The 20,115-nt window shown below is 43.8% G+C and overlaps 2 protein-coding genes across 4 annotated transcripts in view; one reads left to right on the forward strand and one right to left on the reverse strand.

Moving 5' to 3' along the window:
• ELP1 (elongator acetyltransferase complex subunit 1) overlaps window positions 1-18,127 on the forward strand; it is a 41,985-nt gene extending 23,858 nt beyond the window's left edge. For 2 of the 3 annotated variants that reach the window (XM_066613381.1, XM_066613380.1), the window contains exons 26-37: window positions 983-1,106; window positions 1,587-1,684; window positions 2,940-3,141; window positions 4,800-4,861; window positions 5,731-5,793; window positions 5,907-5,967; window positions 6,440-6,553; window positions 6,756-6,867; window positions 8,035-8,162; window positions 11,791-11,945; window positions 12,581-12,659; window positions 15,515-18,127. In XM_066613381.1, the coding sequence (XP_066469478.1) occupies window positions 983-1,106; window positions 1,587-1,684; window positions 2,940-3,141; window positions 4,800-4,861; window positions 5,731-5,793; window positions 5,907-5,967; window positions 6,440-6,553; window positions 6,756-6,867; window positions 8,035-8,162; window positions 11,791-11,945; window positions 12,581-12,659; window positions 15,515-15,582 (1,266 nt within the window). In that variant the 3' untranslated portion in view covers window positions 15,583-18,127. The remainder of the gene's footprint in view (window positions 1-982; window positions 1,107-1,586; window positions 1,685-2,939; window positions 3,142-4,799; window positions 4,862-5,730; window positions 5,794-5,906; window positions 5,968-6,439; window positions 6,554-6,755; window positions 6,868-8,034; window positions 8,163-11,790; window positions 11,946-12,580; window positions 12,660-15,514) is intronic. The other variant, XR_010793668.1, reaches the window with a different exon arrangement.
• On the reverse strand, window positions 17,026-19,028 carry ACTL7A (actin like 7A). Its single transcript, XM_066613382.1, has one exon. The coding sequence runs from the start codon at window positions 18,728-18,730 to the stop codon at window positions 17,426-17,428; it is 1,305 nt and encodes a 434-aa protein (XP_066469479.1). The 5' UTR covers window positions 18,731-19,028; the 3' UTR covers window positions 17,026-17,425.
• Window positions 19,029-20,115: the final 1,087 nt, after the last annotated feature.

Below are 20,115 nucleotides of genomic sequence, written 5' to 3' on the forward strand. Positions count from 1 at the left end.
TTTTTACTGATTTTTGAGGCTACTGTATTTTGTCCATACTCTATTGTATAAGTGCCTGTCCTTTTACATGTAGCCATATTTAATCTTCTAAAATAAACTAACTATATTTACAGCTGTGTCTTACTGAGTACTGGAGGAACTGTGGATGTGCCTAGATCCAGGCCTGGCCATTTAGCCACTACAACTTGCTATTTTGCACCTTGGTCTCTTGCTGGTTGCAGAGCCAAGGCAGGGACAAACTTTGAGCATGCCCAGAGGCCCCACTTCCTCTGGGGTGTGGGAAGTCTGGCAGAATCCAGAGTGGTGGCATTAATTCAAATCTGTAAGGGCTGTTTCCTTACATAAAACCCAGACCCAGTGTTAGCCTGTGCATATGCTAATCAGTGCACCTGATTTGGAACCCTCTACCTAAGCAGAATTCTACAAGTATTGTGTCCAACCTATTTGAGCATTGGTATTACCTTAGATTGGTCGTGGAATGGTAGAAAAACCTTTAATTGGGAGTTGCACTGGAGTGTTACACAGTGATTGGGACTGGTGTCATAAAACGGGACTGAGAGGGGGTTAATTGGTTTATTGCCCCTAGAGTCCTTTTTCACAAGCATCATCCACAAAATCAAGCAAATCACCACACTGATCTGAAGTTTGGGCAACTGAGGCCAAGGACAGAGAAGGCAAAGAAGAAGAAAGAAAATGGTGCTGAGAACAGCATTGAAACTGTATGAACATACAGTAGCCGCTGTATGTGAGTGTATAGCTGCTGCAGGTGTAGAAAATTGCTAAAAACTGAAGGCTCTTTTCAATACTCTTGAATATAGACATAAAACAAGGCAAGTTTCAGCTCGGCTCTTAACTTTATCTCTGTTGGGCTGACTTCTCTTGGCTGTAGGAGTATGCAAGTTGGTATACACGTCCTGTTTTCTGTGATAGCTACAGTCCGTACCTTCCTTCACAGTAATTAAATTTGACTTTTTCTTTGTAGGATCCTAAGGAGTATCTCCCATTTTTAAACGAACTTAAGAAAATGGAAATCAACTATCAGCGATACACCATAGACAAATACTTGAAGAGGTATCCAAGGGCTCTCCAGCATCTCAGTAAATGTGGTAGGTGCACTGGCTGTTGGAAAGAAAATTTTTATTGTAGCATTTTTTCTTTCCTAGAAACAGGATCGTGTTTGTCTAAAGCAGTGGCAGTCAAGCTTTTTGGCAAGCATGGTATGATAAGTTCTCCATATGTGGGAGTTCCATACTAGTGCTCACCATGATGCATATGCAGACTCTTGTGCATCAGTGTGTATTTATTTTGCCAAACCACCTATCCAGTTTTTATTCTGATCAGCACTTAATATTGACAGTGGGAAAAGCGATTAGTTTCAAGACTAATGTGTTTGTTATTCTAATAATTGCACTTCCCACTACCCATCCCTCTTCCTGAAAATTAAGGGGTTTCATGCTTATTCTCTGTGATCCAGCATCAGAACTTGTGGAGCTAAATTCCATCCTAGTGAGCTGAGATCAGATTGTACCAGCATGTGCAATACTTTGTTTTCCTATCATCAGAAAGCATTTTCTTTTCCTCTCAAGGAGCAAAGCGTTTTTCAGAGTTCTTGAACGTGGTGAAGGATCAGAACTTGTATAGTGAAGCCCTGAAGCTGTATCTGCCAGACACAGAGGAGTACAAGGTATGGGCCAAAGGTTCCTCTGCATCATATAAAATTTTAATCATTGAGATTATACTGGTAAAAAGACCAGTATCACTACTTTTGCAGTGATAAAGTGCGTGTTACAGGCCCTGTTGGAAACTGGTAGGTAACTTTTTTGGAACTTCTTAATCCTTTCATGTTAAGACCTCCAGGGTGGGACCAGCTCAAAACTTCATGGCCACCGTGGCAATCCTGAGCCTGTCTCAGTTATTATCTGCCCCAACATATCCAGGACTGCCTTCTAGTGGATGGGGCACCTTTGGGAATGTCCTCCTGTGGAGACTTACGAATATGGATAAATTCCTGTTGACTGGGGGATTTTCCAGCTGATGGGGCTGGAGATTCTACCAGAGTCCTGGTCAGTTCTGGTGGGGAAATCAGTGGGATCGTAGACATGATTGCACCTGAGCATCCTCTGCCTAACCATAGAGCTAAGTCAGCTCCCTGAGAAACTGTTGGCAATGAACCAACGGGGCAGATGTCTTGACAGTAAAGGAAGGCATGTAACAAAATGAGTGAACATAAGCTAGAGCCCATTTTGACTACTCTGGAGCAATGATGGTAGTGATGTAAATGTACTTCTCTGCCACCATTGCATCTAAGGAGTCATCCAGTGGAACTGTTCTGGTGGTGCATGCCCTTTTGCATTGGGATCCACAGGGAGGAGAATGATACCTCTGTGGCCCATAAAGACTAAATTGCAGATGAAATCTCTTGTATCTGCCACTACTTTTTACTCTGCATTGACAGTTCCTGTTGATGAACTGTCTGAATCTCCTTGTTCAGTGGTTGCAGATTCTTTTCACGTTTTGCACCTGCGTCAGAAGTTCTTCAACAGGAAATTCAGTAATATCAAGAACACTTTCCTGTAAAGCAACTTGTCCACCCAGGGTACCACTTGACAGCCATGGGGGAGTGTAGAATATATTCTGAGGGTTAGTCTCAGTTTACATTGGGCAATAATCAAGTCCAAATCGGCTGAGTGTCCACTGTGGGGTATTTCCCAGACTCCTTTGCAACAGACTGCGCAAGTGTGCTGAAGTGGCTTGGCAGGAAAGTCAATGTGGAAGAAAAAGCAGTCAACAGTCTGACAACTGCTGTCAAAAATGTTCATGTATATAAACACCTGTGAACCTGTTTGAGCCAAACTAAGACAATTCACCTATTTAGTTCAGTATTTCTCGGGTCAGATAAAAGCAGTGAATCATAAGCAAACCCATTACTTGTCTTGCAGGCTGTCAGCAATGCCTACGGAGACTATTTGATCCAGAAGCACCTCCCTGAACAAGCTGGGCTGATCTTCTTCCGCTGTGGTGTGTTTGACAAAGCGCTGGATGCCTTTCTGATGAGTGGCAGCTGGCAGCAGGCCCTTTGTGCGGCAGCTGAACTTGGTTACGAAGAAGATAAGCTGGCTGGTCTAGCACGCAGCATAGCAGGTGAGCCATCATGTCACACAAACGCTGTGTTTTTTCGTCATGTCAGTCCAGGATCTGGCAGCCAGAATGGATGTTGTTTTCATTCCGTTCTTATTCCATTCGTTAGGAGAATAAAGTGCTTCTCCTAAAGAAAGATCAACACTATGTACAAAAACAGTAAATATAAAAACGTTGATAATAATAGATAGCACTGTCCCTGTGCATAAGTGCTTCACAGGGTAGTATGACAGTAGAAACAGTTGTCTGCTCCATGGAGTTTACAATCAAAATTTGAACCAAGGGGAAGATTAAGGGAGGAATGGAGGTGGCATAGGTAACCAGAAATCAATGTTAGCAAATGCAGTTCCCAGGACTCGGGTGTCATTTCAACTTAACTTTACTCAGTTTTCATAGGAGTGGGTATGAACACACATACCTTGTGATCCAAAAAACCAAATGTAACCCACCAACCTTGGATGAAGGCCTATCAGGGACTCAGAAAACCTCAGCCCAAAAGTTAAGGACTGTGGAACCCATTCTTTGAACCCAAGGGGGCGTTAGATTTGTCTTCCTTAAGCTTGCCATGCTGCATAGCAAGCTGCTCTTAAAATGATGGGAATTTCAGAAGCCATGTAATGAAACTTGGCTATACTGGGGGGGGGAGCACATAAGCCCCATGTGTAAAACCGAGCAGCTCTTTGGATCCCAGCTCATCTCTGTCTGTTGCCTATGGTACTTTAAAAGCAGGGGGGTTGTCAAGCCCTTGCCAGGTCTCATTATATGGCTGGTGGAACTACACTTAGCCTGGTATATCACAAGTGTTACAGATCAGACAAATGTTATAAAACCTCTGCTTTTATTTTAAGAGGAAAAAAATAGAAAGTTTTTGATCTTTTATGATCCTGGAGAATAATTTCACAACGTGAAGACATGAGGCCTGTTCAAAAGTGGAATGTAATTGAACATAGGTCTCGGTTCTGTGTGCTCCTTCCCCTCCCTTCTCTTCTCCTCTTTCCCGCTATCATAACTGTAGATAGCATATAGGATCTCCTGGTTAGCTTGCTACCTCTCATCCTTCCCTAGTGGGAGGACCAGGGAAGGGAATGTGCTGGAGTCAATTTCCAGTCTCACTCTTGTTTGAATTGTGAAGGTAAATGACAACTGATCTGGCCCTCAAGAGCCAAAGGGAGTTTATAGCATCTGTTGGTCTGTGCAGCTCTGTTGGTCTCTCTGACTATTATTTAATTGCCCTCTTCTGGGGCCCAGCAATACCCAGTCCCCGTGTCCTGTCCTTCCCCACTCTGCAAACCTCCCACCCACCTGAATTCCTTGAAAGCCAGAATGGTGGAACCAGGATTCACTATGCAAATTAAATATATGCAGTATGATTTAATTTGTATAATTCTATGCAAAGAGAAAGTGGTTGCCATGGGTGCAGAATGTTATGCACCTTGAGAGGAAAGACATACAATCCCAGTGACAGTTTCATACTGATATGTGGTTTTCTAGTTCATCTGACCCTGGGAAAGAAAGATGGAGTCCCCTGTTGCTAACTTTAACACACGGGCTAGTGCCAACTTATGAAGTGAGAAATGGAGCCCATAGTATATTAGCATAATGCACTGATAAAAGAAATTGCTTTTCCCCCTTGAAACATTGAATGCTCTCCTTTCTTTCAGGAAGATTGACTGAGAAAAGAAAATTTACTGAGGCAGCAATAGTCCTGGAACAATATGCTAAGGTATAGCATATTATTATTATTATTATTAACAGTATTTATATTCCGCTTTTCAACTAAAAGTTCACAAAGCAGTTTACAGAGAAAAATCAAATATTACATATGGATAACATGCAATGCTGGTTCACAAATGCACATGTGTACTCTAATTTGATTTCTTGTTACTTGATAACTGTCAGCTGAGTGTGTGTGAACTGACTCCCTTATTGAGCCCTGTGGCCAAAGTGACACTGAGGCCCAAATCTGAACCAACTTTCCAGCATTGACAGAGCTGTGCCAGTGGGGTATGTACTGCATCCTGCAGTTGGGTGGCAGTCAAGGTAAGGGAATCTTTGTTCCATTACCTTGGAGCTGCATTGCCTTTACCTCGGTGCTGGAAAATTGGTTAGGATTGCATCCTGAGTGAAATAGAAAGTCTAGCTGTGATGTGAGACCTGTTGTGGTGCATTCATCTATGCAGTTGTCAGCTGATGTTGTAGTCCAATCTCCCTGCTACCTTGCAAGGTAGTGTGCTGTGTGATGTACAGGTGGTTGCGTACAATTCCAATTTAGGTGGTGGTTCTTCAACAAGAGAGAGAGTCATGCAAATCAGGCCTGTGTATGAATGGCTGTTTGCATGAAGTCCTCAAATTGCACATTAACTTGTGTTGTATGTGTGGTGTTGGCTGCAGTGCCATGCAGTGGAGATTTGCAGCTGGGTTAGTGTGTGAAGTTGCCCTTAGTCTTGTAATTCAAACACAACATACAGAGGTCACACAGGGTTTTCACTAGGTTGTTCAGAACTATGGATTTTGCCAGTCAATAGTGTTGCCAGGGATAATGTCTGATCAGTTAGCAAAATGATTATGAATGTTTTGTTGCTTCTTCTTCAGGATTATGAAGAGGCCCTCCTCTTCCTCCTAGAAGGAACTGCCTGGGATGAAGCCTTGAGATTAGTAAGACCTTTAAAGAGTTACTCTGTCTCATTACATACCATTTGAAAGCATTTGTGTTATTTGATGATAGATAACTTGCAGATTTTCTTGTCCTTACCTTTTTTCTCCAACAGATTTACAAATATTGCAGGACTGACATTTTGGAGACTAACTTCAAACCATCTCTCTTAGAAGGTAAGGGTCCTCTATCAGCTATCAGCCAGTGTGCCCTTAGATGTGTTGGTCTTATTCCAGTATATTTAAGAAAAGTGTGGGCAGATTCCAGAGGCCTGGGTTAGAATGTTTGAAATAATTCTGATAAGCTTACATCTTGCAGAAATAATAGTAAGAGATTGTTTTATGCAGGGGAAGTATTTAAGTACACAATCTTTCCACTTCATGGTTCAGCCAATGAACAGTTAATTGGCTGAAACTCAGCTTCTTGGGACCCTAATTTACCATATGCAGGAAGATATAATGTGGAGTTTTGTTGGTTTGTTTTTACTTGAGGGGATTCACATTGACAACGCCATAAAGCTTATAAAGTGATTTCTCTTGATACTGGGCTTTAAAAAAAATCATTCCTGGTTTATGCAGAGTTTTGAATGTGCTTGCTTCAGTTTTGGTCTTCAAGTATTTATTGTTACATCTATTATTACATTTGTAGCCCAAAGAAATCATTTAGCATTTCTGGAGACTCAGAAAGCAACATTTTCTCGCCATAAGAAGCGCCTCTCTGTGGTCCGAGAACTGAAGCAACAAGCCCGAAATGATCTGCTGGGTGCGTCTTGAGCTGTGTTGTGTCTTGCATCACAAATTAGTAGAGAGTTCCTGGGCAAAGCAGGGAAGTGGAATTTAGTGGAGAAGTTGACTGTTGGAACCTGGGCCTAGGCGACCACAGTTTAAAGAAACAAGTGGAAAGATTTTGGAGGGTGGGGAAGTTCTTTCCTCCACTTGCTGATCTAGGTGATTGGCTTTTGCAGATCTTGGAGCACCAAATTGCCCAGAATCGGACCTCTTTTCAGATGCCAGCAGCGTGGTGACGGCTAGTGACACAAGTTCAAAATACACTCATAGTAACTCAAGAATATCTGCGTATGTACTTTGTCATCACACCTGCTTTTCATCAGTCCTTTTTGCTGTTCTCGTCTCAAGTGGGAAATTGTGGAATTATATTGGCACTGACAGTCTCTTTATGTGGTAATTGGCACCTAGAGTACCACACAGCAATTTCTTCTTAGTATGTCTACAAAATCTTAACCAAAAACTTTGCCTGATTTCACTTGTGAGGAATATAATTTTTCAAAAGGGGTGTGTGTATGTGTGAGAGAGAGAGAGAGCAGTTTCTCACTTTTAATGTTGCATCTTAGACATTCTGTTGTTGCTCCTATCTTTTGACCCACAGGTTCAGTCTTTAGCAGTAGGTTCAGTCACAGATTCAGTCTTTAGCATATAGATGTCTGCATTGGTGTGATCCCTGGCAGGTGTTTGTGAATATGGCTAATTATCAAGCAGGGCAAGTGAGTAGATGCAAAATATTGAGACTAAAGGTGATCGGCCTGTGTTTGGCTGTACCACTTCAGATTGCAGGTCAACCACATATGATAGAACAGTGTTTCTCAACATTTATCCCCTTTACATGGTCCGCCTGTTGGAAGTACCACTAGAAGTAACTGGCGATGATGTCATTGATGATGTCTTCGCAGTTACTTCCAGATTGGGAGCCCAGACAGTGATGCTGCAAACATTGGTAAGAGGCACAGGGAGGGGAGGAGAGCTATTTTGTGAAAAGCACATGCTGGACCTCTGCCCACTGAGCTAAGCCTCCTACTGCTGCTTGTAATGTTTGCTGGTCTTGCTGCCAGGGGACAGGAGTCTGAGGGTCCTGCATATACCACCAGGCAAGTCCCACCGGTGGTATGAGTATCACTGGTAGAGCAACACTGTGATAGAATACTTCTCTATATATTTTAAAAAACAATCCACTGCCACTTTCCTGATCAACAGGTCAGAGAAAGTGGTTTTCTATGTACAGGGAGGAGCCTTTGTATGCATGTTCTATCAATTGAGCCCTGCCTGTGATCTGAAGGGATGTATCCCAGGCATAGGTTTTGCTATCTCAGTGAGAAGTAGGTCCACCCAAACTTGGCCTAAGTGCATCAAAGGAGTGAAGCCATTAAGCTTGCTATTCCACTTTGATTTCCCTTCATACTGATCCCTCCACTATTAGATGTTGTGTTCATGCTGCTGTACCTGTTGCAGGCGCTCTTCAAAGAACCGTCGCAAAGCGGAGCGCAAGAAGCACAGCCTGAAGGAAGGGAGCCCGCTGGAAGACATTGCACTCCTGGAGGTTTTAGGCGAAATAGTTCGAAGTGTTGACAGCCTGAAAGGTTAGTCATTGATGCTCGCTCGCTCTCTCTCGCTCGCTCTCTCTGTCTGTCTCTGTCTCTGATGTAGTTTGAAGGAAGAATCTCGCAAAGGATAGTGAAGCCCAAATGCAGAGGAGATGGGCAGCCCTATCCTACCCCCCCCCCCCCCGGAGCTGATGCAGCCATGCCAATGAGGCGCTCTGCATCCTGCAGGGAACTTTCAGGCACTAGAGGTCTCCTGGTTAGGGAAGATCTGTTTCCTGGCCCAGGGGGTCAACCTCTGCTTTGTGCATGGGTCTACTTGGATCTGTGCCAGCTATTTTGCTAGTGCAAGTCTGAGTGGACCCGGAAAGGTGGTATCACTGCTGCTGCTGATACCACCGCCTTCCTGGCCTCACTCTTCCCTTTCCCTTCCCCGTTCTGCCCACCTACTACTGTTGGACTTGCCTTGCTGGGTCCGGCAGCAATCCTTCTGCGCTGCCATCGTTTGCAGCAGTATTGCTAAAATGGCTGCTGGCAGCACATGTGTGCACCATCAGAAGCCATTTTATGACAGTTGAATTCTGTTTCACTGTCATAAATCTGCACGCTGGCCCAATCGTGGATAGGATTGGGCTGTAATTTTCCATCTGCTTTGTTCTTAATATCCCCTGATATAGAACGCCCCAGCTGAAAACACATCAGGGCTTTGCATTTTCTTTTAAAAGAAAACCAATCTCCACTTACTGTCCTAAGAGGACAACAATGTGAACTCATTTTATTCTGACTTCAGATTGAGTTTTGGAACAGAAACTGGCTTACACTAGGAGTTAGACCCGGAGAGTGTAGCCTTATTAATTCTTCTGGATCTGTCGGGGGCTTTCAGTACCATTGGCATGAAATCAGTCTGGACACCTGGGAGGGATGGGTACTGATGCTGATGCCATCTGTTGGTAGCTCAGCTTGCTTCTCTGAGGATAGGGCACAGAATGTGGTGCTAGAGGACTTCTGCCTACTGTGAGGAATTCCACAGGATTCTATCTTTTCTCCAATGCTGCTTAACATCTTCTTGAAATTACTTGAGTGAAGGCAACAAGAAATTTGGGTTGTGAAGTCACCAGTGTGTGGATGACACCCAGCTCTTTCTCAATTGATCATCTGATCCTAGAGAGACAGTGGAAGCCCTGAATTGGTGCCCAACATCTGTGTAGGGTGGATGAAGGAAAATAAACTGAAATTTAGTCCAGACAGGGAGGAGGTGCTGTTGGGTGTTGTACCAGTCTGAGAGATGTTGTTCAACCTGTCCTTGATGGGATTAAGCTCCCCATTAAAGAGCAAGTTCATAGTTTCGATGTTTTCCTTGATCTGGAGCTCCTCCTAATGACCCAGATGGCCTTGGTAACTTTTTATTAGCTTCAGCTGATTGGCCAGTTGTAACCTTTCCAAAACCACCTGACCCTAGCTATAGATAATCCATTCTCTGGTCACCTCTCGGTTGGACTACTATAATGTGCTTTATGTGAGCTCCTCTTGGAAAGCCTTCAGTTTTATTGTTGGAGGAAATTGCTTCAGTGTGTTAACTGGGGCTGCTCATGAGATCAAATCACCCCACTTATTTGTGAACTACGTTGATTGTTAGTTTGTTTCCAGGCTCGGTTCAAAGTGCTATTACCTTTAAAGCCCTAAATCAGCAGTTCTCAAACTTGCAGGGAGCTTGAGCCCCACTGTGTGTTCTTGCAGAGGAGGGGGAGGCAGTGATTGGCAGAATCGCGTTGCTGTCGAGGGGCACAGGGGCTTGCCTGGACTCACCACAGACTGCAGCAGCCTTCCAGGAGTGCGGGGAGTCCTGCGCCAGCCTCCGCAGGGCTCCCCAACATGCGGAGAATGTAAAAATAGATTGCGAAACCAGAAGTGGTTTGCGATTGTTATTTTGACTGTCTCTGCATGTTGGGGAGCCTTGTGGAAGCTGGCGTGGGGCTCCTCGCACCCCCCAGGAGGCTGCTGTAGGCTGTGGTGGGTTCTGGCAAGCCCCTGTGCTCCTCGACAGCGACATGATTCTGGCGATCATGTCACTGCCTCCCCTCCCTCCCTGCCCCTTCTAAGGGGGCAGAGGCCAGGGCTCTCTGGCTGGGGCATCATGATGCCCCTGTTTGAGAACCACTGCCCTAAATGGTTTAGGACCCGATCTTAAAGGTGTATCCTTCCCTATGTGCCTTCTCATATGTGCTGATTGTCAACTTGGGCCTTATTCCAAGTGACCATGCACAGGAACAGGGTGTTTTTGGTGGTAGCACTAACTCTATCACTGTCCTGCCCACTGAAGGCTGAAGGTTGGTCTCCTACCCTGTACTCCTTCGAGGAATAGTTAAAAACTGGCTTTTTTGCTCAGCCTTTGCTAGGTGAGGTGAGAGTTGTGAAGGAGAATTGCTGGAAGGTCCTCCTATTTGCATTTTTTTCCACTTAAATTTATGGCTGTTTGATCTCTGCTCTGGAACTAGGGTTGCCCTGTGGCAAGAAAGGCAGGATAACAATATTTGAAAATAAAATGAATAGACACTACTCAGGCCTGTTGGCAGAAGGTTTGTGGTAGAGTGGCCTAAGGGTAAATAGGGTTGGGAATAAGCTGTAAGTTCCTGTGAAATGGAAACACCTAATTATACATATTATTATATGGTAACTTATAATAATGGCCCCTGAGTGGCCAAGAGTGGCCTAAGGCCAAGAGTGGCCTAAGGGTAAATAGGGTTGGGAATAAGCCATAATTTCCTATGAAATGGAAACACCTAATTATACATATTATGATATGGTAACTTAATTTAACATTCAATTTATGTTATTAAAACTATTCAATTTATGTTATTAAAACTACTCAAATATATTTAAGTTAAAATGTTGTGTGCTTGTCGGTCATACCTATATTTTACATTTATTAGTCAAAACATTGAAAGGTTTACTTGTTATCGAGCACCTATAGAATGTGGCCATGAACTTCTCTGCATCTTAGCAAGGCCCAACTGCATCTTAACAAGGAAAAGGAGCAGAGGCTGACTTGTTGAAAAGAAAAGAAAAAAGCAGCAGGCAAGGGGAAAAGCTGGGAATATTCTTGAGGTGTCGAGGATGCCTACTGTTATAGTCCTGACACCAGTGATCATGAGATTGGTGGCCAAACTGTATGATACATTAATCACATAATTTGGCCCATTTGTGTGTGCTAACAAATGGGGAGGGCGATTAGGACTGTGGCACATTTAACCCTTTCCCCTTACGCTGCAGTTGTGACAAATTTCATGCCCCTCCCCACTGATTCTAGCTATAGAAGGGAAGCTTTTATCAGCATCCATGGCAGTTTACCTCTCAAAGCTAATAGCAGCTTTAGATGGATCAATTTTCATCTGGACTACACCATAAAGGGAAGAGGTTAAATACACCACAATCCTGATAGCCCACACATGCCCTCCCTCTCTCAACAAAACATGCAACTTGGCCCTAAGAAATAACACATGTTCATTAGTGCCCAAGAGAAATAGGTATTCTCGTGAATAGATCTTGCTTTGTTTTCAGACTAGGAATTGAGGGGGAAGATAGCAGGTTTGTGTACCTTGAGTCCTAATCCAAAGAATTACTGTTTTAACCCTATAATTATTGGAGGTCTTTGAAATTTTTCCCCCAGGTGAGCTGCACAGTCTTTTAAAGCACCTAGTTCTCTTTGGCTATGATGGACAAGCTCAGGTCTTGCAAAAAGCCTTTGAGGAGACCCTTCACTTGATGGAGCAGTCCCTTCCTGAAATCTGGAACCCAGACTTGCAGCAGATCCCAGCCAACCCAGTAAGAACTTGATTCATGCCATTTGTCCTGCATTGATTCTTATAGCATAGGTGGGGGTAGTCACTGCTGGCACACTACTGAGTGGGGCTATGCTTTGGAACTACATTGGTCTTTGTCTGTACTAGTTACCAGCTGTAGTTATGGTTGGAATCACTCAAGGTGCCTCCTACCCCAACTGCACCTGGTAACTAGTAGAGGTATCAACTTGAGGGATTGATTCAGGAGTAATACTGCCATCTCGTAAATGGTTCCAGATAGCTTGGCATACTGGAAACCTGAATTACTTACACTAGTTTACCAACTTTGTATGATATGTTTGCACCACATCCTTGTGCAAGAGCCATTTTCCTGTAACAGCTACAGAGATATTACAGTATCATTGTGCCTGCTGCCTAGAAAGAGCTCCCTTCCTGCAGATCTACATATGAGTAAGCACAAGGGGGACAGAGGATAGGTGACAAAAGAATCTTGTTTCCTTTTTCAGCAGAGACATAGCAGCAGCTCTAATCTCATGGGAAAATAACTGCCTTCTAGCAGTGTTGTGAAAATGCCAGGAAAACACAGACCAGTCTTGGTCTACAGAAAAGCTGCATGTCATTGTTAGATAAATACTTGTGAATTCCTTGCCATTTTAGATTCTGGGTCCCAACTCAACTGCCAATAGCATAACAGCGGCCTACAATCAACAGAAAACGATGGCTCCTGTTGCACAAGGTGAGAAAAATGGTGCTCTGCACAAATCTGATTGTCTCCAGTGTTCAGTTGCTGTACAAGAGATGCCAGAACGTAAGCCAAACTGGACTCCTGTCCCCCTTAACTCCAAATGGCTGCTAGTTACGTGGTATTGAAGGAAACATGCTCTGTGTGTGCTCAGAGGCACTGAGTCATCTTTATTTCTTCACAAGTTCTGAGCTACACCCTGGCATCCTCAACAGGTTCTGGGACCGATTCCCAGTGAGCTCCAGATCAGATTAAGCTCCCACTGTATCTAATCTGGTTAGCACGAAGTGCACAATTTAGCAATGCTCTGAAAATCAACTCTGTAGTTTAGGTATCTCCAACTATCATCTGTCCAGTCTCCCATTATAAGGAGGCCAGTTTGCAGATATTTTGCTGTGTAATACTAGGAGCAAAAGCTCAGCAAAACAGTCAAAGCTCTTCCAGTAAACTGTTGTAGCCAAGTAATTACTTTTATGTGTGATAGAACTGTTGAGATAGCAACTCAAAGACAGTTAGGGACAGCCTTTGGTCCCTCACCAAAGGCTACTGAAAAAACTCCACAGTCAGGGAATTAGAGGACAGGTCCTCTCGTGGATTGAGAACTGGTTGGAGGCCAGGAAGCAGAGAGTGGGTGTCAATGGGCAATTTTCACAATGGAGAGAGGTGAAAAGCGGTGTGCCCCAAGGATCTGTCCTGGGACCGGTGCTTTTCAACCTCTTCATAAATGACCTGGAGACAGGGTTGAGCAGTGAAGTGGCTAAGTTTGCAGACGACACCAAACTTTTCCGAGTGGTGAAGACCAGAAGTGATTGTGAGGAGCTCCAGAAGGATCTCTCCAGACTGGCAGAATGGGCAGCAAAATGGCAAATGCGCTTCAATGTCAGTAAGTGTAAAGTCATGCACATTGGGGCAAAAAATCAAAACTTTAGATATAGGCTGATGGGTTCTGAGCTGTCTGTGACAGATCAGGAGAGTGATCTTGGGGTGGTGGTGGACAGGTCGATGAAAGTGTCGACCCAATGTGCGGCGGCAGTGAAGAAGGCCAATTCTATGCTTGGGATCATTAGGAAGGGTATTGAGAACAAAACGGCTAGTATTATAATGCTGTTGTACAAATCGATGGTAAGGCCACACCTGGAGTATTGTGTCCAGTTCTGGTCGCCGCATCTCAAAAAAGACATAGTGGAAATGGAAAAGGTGCAAAAGAGAGCGACTAAGATGATTTCGGGGCTGGGGCACCTTCCTTATGAGGAAAGGCTACGGCGTTTGGGCCTCTTCAGCCTAGAAAAGAGACGCCTGAGGGGGGACATGATTGAGACATACAAAATTATGCAGGGGATGGACAGAGTGGATAGGGAGATGCTCTTTACACTCTCACATAATACCAGAACCAGGGGACATCCACTAAAATTGAGTGTTGGGCGGGTTAGGACAGACAAAAGAAAATATTTCTTTACTCAGCGTGTGGTTGGTCTGTGGAACTCCTTGCCATAGGATGAGGTGCTGGCGTCTAGCCTAGTCGCCTTTAAAGGGGGATTGGACAAGTTTCTGGAGGAAAAATCCATTATGGGGTACAAGCCATGATGCGTATACGCAACCTCCTGATTTTAGAAATGGGCTATGTCAGAATGCCAGATGCAAGGGTGGGCACCAGGATGAGGTCTCTTATTATCTGGTGTGCTCCTTGGGGCATTTGGTGGGCTGCTGTGAGATACAGGAAGCTGGACTAGATGGGCCTATGGCCTGATCCAGCGGGGCTGTTCTTATGAGACATTGAGAGTTCCCCTCTGGAGCTATCAAATAGTAATGGAGTGATGAGAGGGTTTGATGTATATGTATGGGTGAACCAAGCACATATGAAGTGAAGAGAATAATTTACAGTATGGGCAACTCTCACAGAAAGCAATTGGCTACCATTTATTCATGCCACTTTGGAAACGGCTGCTAGCCTGCTGTTTTACCAAATTCCCGGTTCAAGCTTTGCCTAGATAACCTATGCACACTTTAAGCTGATTAGCACCCCTTTTTTCCCCAACAATGACCCTAGTTCTGCACTTCTGGACCCCACCACCAGGGTAGCTCATCTGTTCAACCTGCAGAGGTCCTCCTTTCTCCCTCCTCCTGTTAGCAACTTCTCTAGCCACCACAGCAACACCTTTGTCCTCAGCAGGTCTTGTGCAAGGCAACTACACACCAGTCTTCAATGTCTCCAGCAGTCCCCATTCCAGCAATCTTCAGAAGTCCATTTGTCAGTCAGCAGGTCCAGTAGTCTGCCAGTCAGTCCATTAATCCATCAGTTTAGTTCCCTCTTCTTCCTTCCTCCAAGCTTTCCTCCTTCTGCTTCCCACACCCCTTTCCTTCCTGCAGGTACTGCTTTTAACCCTGAGGGCCTTTTTGCCTCCAAGTGGCTGCAGCTGTGCAGCACACTCACTGCAATCTAAGGCCCTGGTGTTAACCCCATGCTTGCCTGTCAGAGCAAGGGGTCACTGTTGACACTACACCCTATCTCCTTGAGGGATCTTGCACATTTCCATTACACCTGCCTTACATATCTTTAGAGTAAGTGCTTTTGTCTTGCATTGGGGCAAATGAAGAGAAAAGAATGTCTGCTTTCTTTTCATTATTCATTCATTTATAGGTATTGTCAAAAGCAGACAAAATGAGAAGAACTACCTTCATGTTAGCATGTTTCCGTATTTTTATTCCTATTGCAAAATGATAATTGAATCTCTAATATGAATATATTGTTCATATTCTGTGTAAAAGACACTGTGGTATTTATTGTTATTGCTTGTTTCTTATTATACTGTTGTCTGCAATTATTATCTCATGGCTTTTTTTATCCCCAGATTCTGAATTGTTTATACCTCCCAAACTCAATAAAAGCATCCAGTGGAAGTTGAACATTCTCCCGTAATTCAGATTCCACAACTGTTGATGGGACTTTACTATAAGAAAATGTTTCATTTTGTAAAGTGTGTCTATACCATGCTTTTGAAGAGGTGAGAGATGACTAAGCAAAGAACAAAGCAAACTAACATTGCTGTATGTGTCTTCCTTATGGTCTGCCGTCCTTTCCCCTCTTGTTCCTGCTGGATAGTTGCAATGTATTGCCTGGATAACTGGACACAGCTCTTGAGAAAGAATACCTGCTGCACACCAGACAAGCAGCTTCAGTTACTTTATGCCATTCTAGCTGTTCTAGCTGATGTGGGTCCTTTGAGTACCTATCCGTTTGGAAGGGAAACAGTGTTACCAAAAAGAAAGTGGTAGCTTCAGCAGAGGTGGAGGATTTGATAGGTATGCATAAGTATATACTGTACTTGTAAATTTAAAAGGCAATGTATTGTTGAGAAGAGAGTGTCACCAGGATGCAGATTTCTTGTTGTGTGCTCCCTGAGGCATCTGGTGGGCCACTGTGAGATACAGGAAGTTGGACTAGATGGGCCTTTGGCCTGATCCAGCAGGGCTTTTCTTATGGAAAAATTCATTACTGAATCTGTGCTGTGCCAATGAGCTATGTCTCAGCATCTGTACCTGCTCTTACAGGGAGAAGTGCAGGGGAAGAAGTTCCTTATAGGGAGAATGAAGGCAGGCCACACTAATGTGCTGTAAGGAGTCACAAATGTATCAAAATAAAATTAAAATAATTAAAGGCTCTGGTGAACCCAAAACCACCCCTTTACACAGGAGACTGCATGAGTCTCAGTTATAGGCTTCCCTCCTAATCAGGAGGCACCCCGCAGATCAGTAACTCATGCAGCAGTTTAGTGGATTCTTGTGCATTTACTAAAAGCAAACTTTCACAATAGGGGTATAAGAATGAAACATGATTCCAATGTTGACGTCAGGTGCCTCAGGTACCACAAATGTGGGAAACACTCACCTATGTGCTAGAAAGGATTTCATATTTCTTGTTGACAACTGCTTAAAAGAAATATGAGCATAGCAGGTTCTCACAATTTGGAGATGCACGAGACAGAGTTGAGGCACAATCCAGCTAAATTTAAGCATTGGTAAGTTCTGATTTCAATGGGAATGAGTTGTGTGTGGTTAATTCACTCACTGAAATTACTGTAGCTTTAAAATATTTAACTTTGGCTGGATGATGCCTAGTGTGTGTGGGGGGGAGAAAGTGTTGTGTTTGATATAGTAATTTTAATTTCCATTTGTTATTTTTACAAACAGCTGTGCATTGCTATTCCCCTGCTGCAATAGACAGTGGAGGAGACCCAGTGGAGGAGCTGTTCTCAAACTTAATTCATTTGCACATCTCATAAAATAAAAGATGCTTCTTGTTCCCTTGCAGAAATGTTTAGTAGATAAGCCTAAGGAGATCCATTCTAATATATTTCCTCTGTCCAGCTCCCTTTCTGTTTGGCACATGAAGCACAATCATACAATAATGGTTTTTACTTCAGTTTCTTTTACAAAATCGATACGCAGCCCAATCCTATGCATCTTTATTGGAAAGTAAGGCCCCTGACCTGCACAAGACTTGAGCATGCATAAAGGAAAATTTGGCTGGAGGGCTTGCCATGTACAAATCTGCCCTGCTTCATGTCTGTTAAGAAACTGAAGGCCATTCAGTTGTGACAGCAGAGAGTTAACCATGGGTTTTTAATACAGGGAGAACTGTAAGCCTTCCATTCATGCTCAGACCAAGTAATCTGGTAGGTATTGTTGGAAAACCAGGAGTGTGAGACTTCTTCACTATTGTTCCAGCTGAGCAGTAAGGTAGAGGTAGGTTGGTCTAGAACTCAGAAGCACTTCCGGTAAATGTAAAAAGGACCGTGTTCATCATATTCTCTCCTGTGAACCCAGAGCTGCTGGAAAGCCTTGAGCGATGCTAGGATGGAGCCTCCGGTCCATACCGCTGTTTTTCTTTCAGGGGCAGCTGAAGAAATGGGATTATCATTTGGGCATATTCTAATCAGCTCTCTCTGGAATCGCTCAGCAAAGCCACTTATCAAGGTACACCCCCCACACAACAAAATGTTACCCATCAGGTTCTTTTTGAGAGCAACATCACACTTGTTGAGGGATGTCATGGTCAGAATGGGAAGCCCCAGCTGCTGTGAATTGATCAGGGATGGCTTGAAGAGCATTTCAGCACACATGAATCTTTCTTTGCCAAGAACGAGCACTTGCCCATCAGGGAGAACATATTCAGTCTCATGTTTCCTGTCAGGTACAGCCATGTCCTGTTGAAAGTCCAATGAAGTGAAGCAGTAGTGCTCTTTGATATGTTGTATGACGTTCCAGTGTTTCTCTGTGAACTTTTTCGCTGATTCATTTAATAAATTCATGAGATACTGAGTGACATCTGATCCAGCATAGTCTACCCTTTCAGTAATGTTAGGCATGGTATAGCCTTCATAAATGGGAACCACATAGGAGACACCATGACCACTCTCCACAACGAGACCGGATGTCTTTCCATAGGAATACATAGACAACCTGGACTGGTAAGCGATGTGCATGGCAGGAGTGCAGAATGTTTCAAAGAGCATTTCTGCGTATTTTTCTCTGTTGGTGGTAGGGCTTAGCGGAGGATCTGACACGAGGACAGCATGCTCCTCAGGCCGAATCTTCATCTCTGTGTGAAAAAGATACTCCCATATGTCTTGAACAGTTTCCCAATCTACAATTATCCCATGTCTCAAAGGGTTGACAAGCTTCAGAGGTATTGTTGCATCTCGAAGATCTCTGCCAACAAATGTCTCTTTCCTATTATCCCCGGTCTTTGCAGTCTCCTTGATATGTTTACCCACGGTAGATGAGACGACATGGGATGGCTTTTGTTCTCCAGCGAACCCACACTTGCAGTAGCCAGTACCAATGTCTATGACGACTGCTCTGGTCTCTTTCACTATCCTCCTTGGAGCTGATTCTCCTTCATGTTTAGTCTTGGAGCCATGCTTAATAGTTACTCCCCTCTTTGAATGTGCAGACCCAGAACTTGCACTTGCACTTTCTCTGCTCGACATTTTCCTTGGCAGGAATGCACACAGTGGTTTTAGAACCTTGATGACATGGGCATTGTGTATTATGACATAATCCATCTGCTTGGCTCTGCTGACTGGAACAGGAAATTATTGTGCAATTTGACCACTCACAAAGGCTTAGATTGATTTTGCTGCAAGAAAGATAATAGGTGCTGAGGCACTAGTATTTTTAATTTGTTGGATATGCTTTAGATGTGGCTTGAGTCCAAACAGTGATACAAAAATGACTGCTGGTGCTTTGTACCGAGACAGGCAGTAATTGTCCCACTGCCATAGGGCCTACATGACACTGCTCTGCCCGGCCAACCCCACTGCCAATAGATATGGCTGTGGTTGGTAGCACACAGGCAGCAAGATGTGGCTGTGTGACAGCCTAGCCCTCCAAAGGTGGAGGCATGGTTTGGGGAAGAAGATTGCAAAGTGGAAGAGAGAGGAGGAGGCAGCAATTGGAGATGCCTTTTCCTTGCTGCAGGGACAACTTGTAGGGCACACCAGCCATGTATGGTGGCAATGGTACATGGAAAAATGGTACCTAAAGATGGAATTCAGAAAAGTGGTGCTTACAACAAAAAGGTTGAAAAGCTTAAAGAACAAAGGAAGCAAATATCTGGTTCCACAGCAGGGTTTTTTGTTTCTTTTTGGTACATTGCTAACATCTCTCATATCGTAGGAATGTGCTGCAAAACTTTACATCTCAGTCTGTTAACTCCCTCACCCTTCAGGAGCTACAGGCACACCTGGCTCCGCAATTGGTGTCCACTAGGGAAAACAGCTTGGCAGTAATGCAAGTACTATAGTGACCCTGTTGCTATAGCAACCACAATGCTAGATCTGGGGATATTAAGGGTGGGATAGCACCTGATAGTCCAGCATTTCCGATCTTCTACTGCCATCTCGGTCTCAAAGATGCAAGAGTACTGGAATTCCATTGTAGTCTGTGACTGCAACTTAGATCACCAGGTTAAGCTTCTCTCCTAAATTTTGCCCACATTTATCATGAAAGTAATATGTTGTCCAATTGCTGACTTGATATTAGCCATCAAGTTCTTTGAAAAGCACACTGACAGCTAATGTAACCAGGAAACTGCATAGGGAAATTAAATTAAACAAGGATGGGGGGCAAAGCTGCCCTCAGCCAAAAGACAAGCAGTTTCAATTACTGTATAATAAAACAGTTCCCTGGCTAGGGACCAGATTAGGTGCAAGTCAATAGTCTGCAGAAGACCCAACCACCACCACCCCAATAGAAGAAACAGAGAGATGGCTTTCCATACAAAAAAAGTAAAGCTGTATTATAAAAAATAGTATTAAAAACAGTATACACCAAAATTACACTTTCCCTAACCAACAATAAAAAATATCATAGTTGGCCCAAATGGATGTGTCTGTGTGCCTAATTAATGGTGAATGCATGTTTGACCAGTATTTGGTGTACCAAAAGA

Source organism: Tiliqua scincoides, chromosome 2, assembly GCF_035046505.1.
Source record: "Tiliqua scincoides isolate rTilSci1 chromosome 2, rTilSci1.hap2, whole genome shotgun sequence".
NCBI lineage: Eukaryota > Metazoa > Chordata > Lepidosauria > Squamata > Scincidae > Tiliqua > Tiliqua scincoides.

Excerpts from the sequence above, each read along its gene's own strand:
- ACTL7A (XM_066613382.1), bottom strand. The coding sequence starts at position 18,730 with ATGGATTATGTCATAATACACAATGCCCATGTCATCAAGGTTCTAAAA.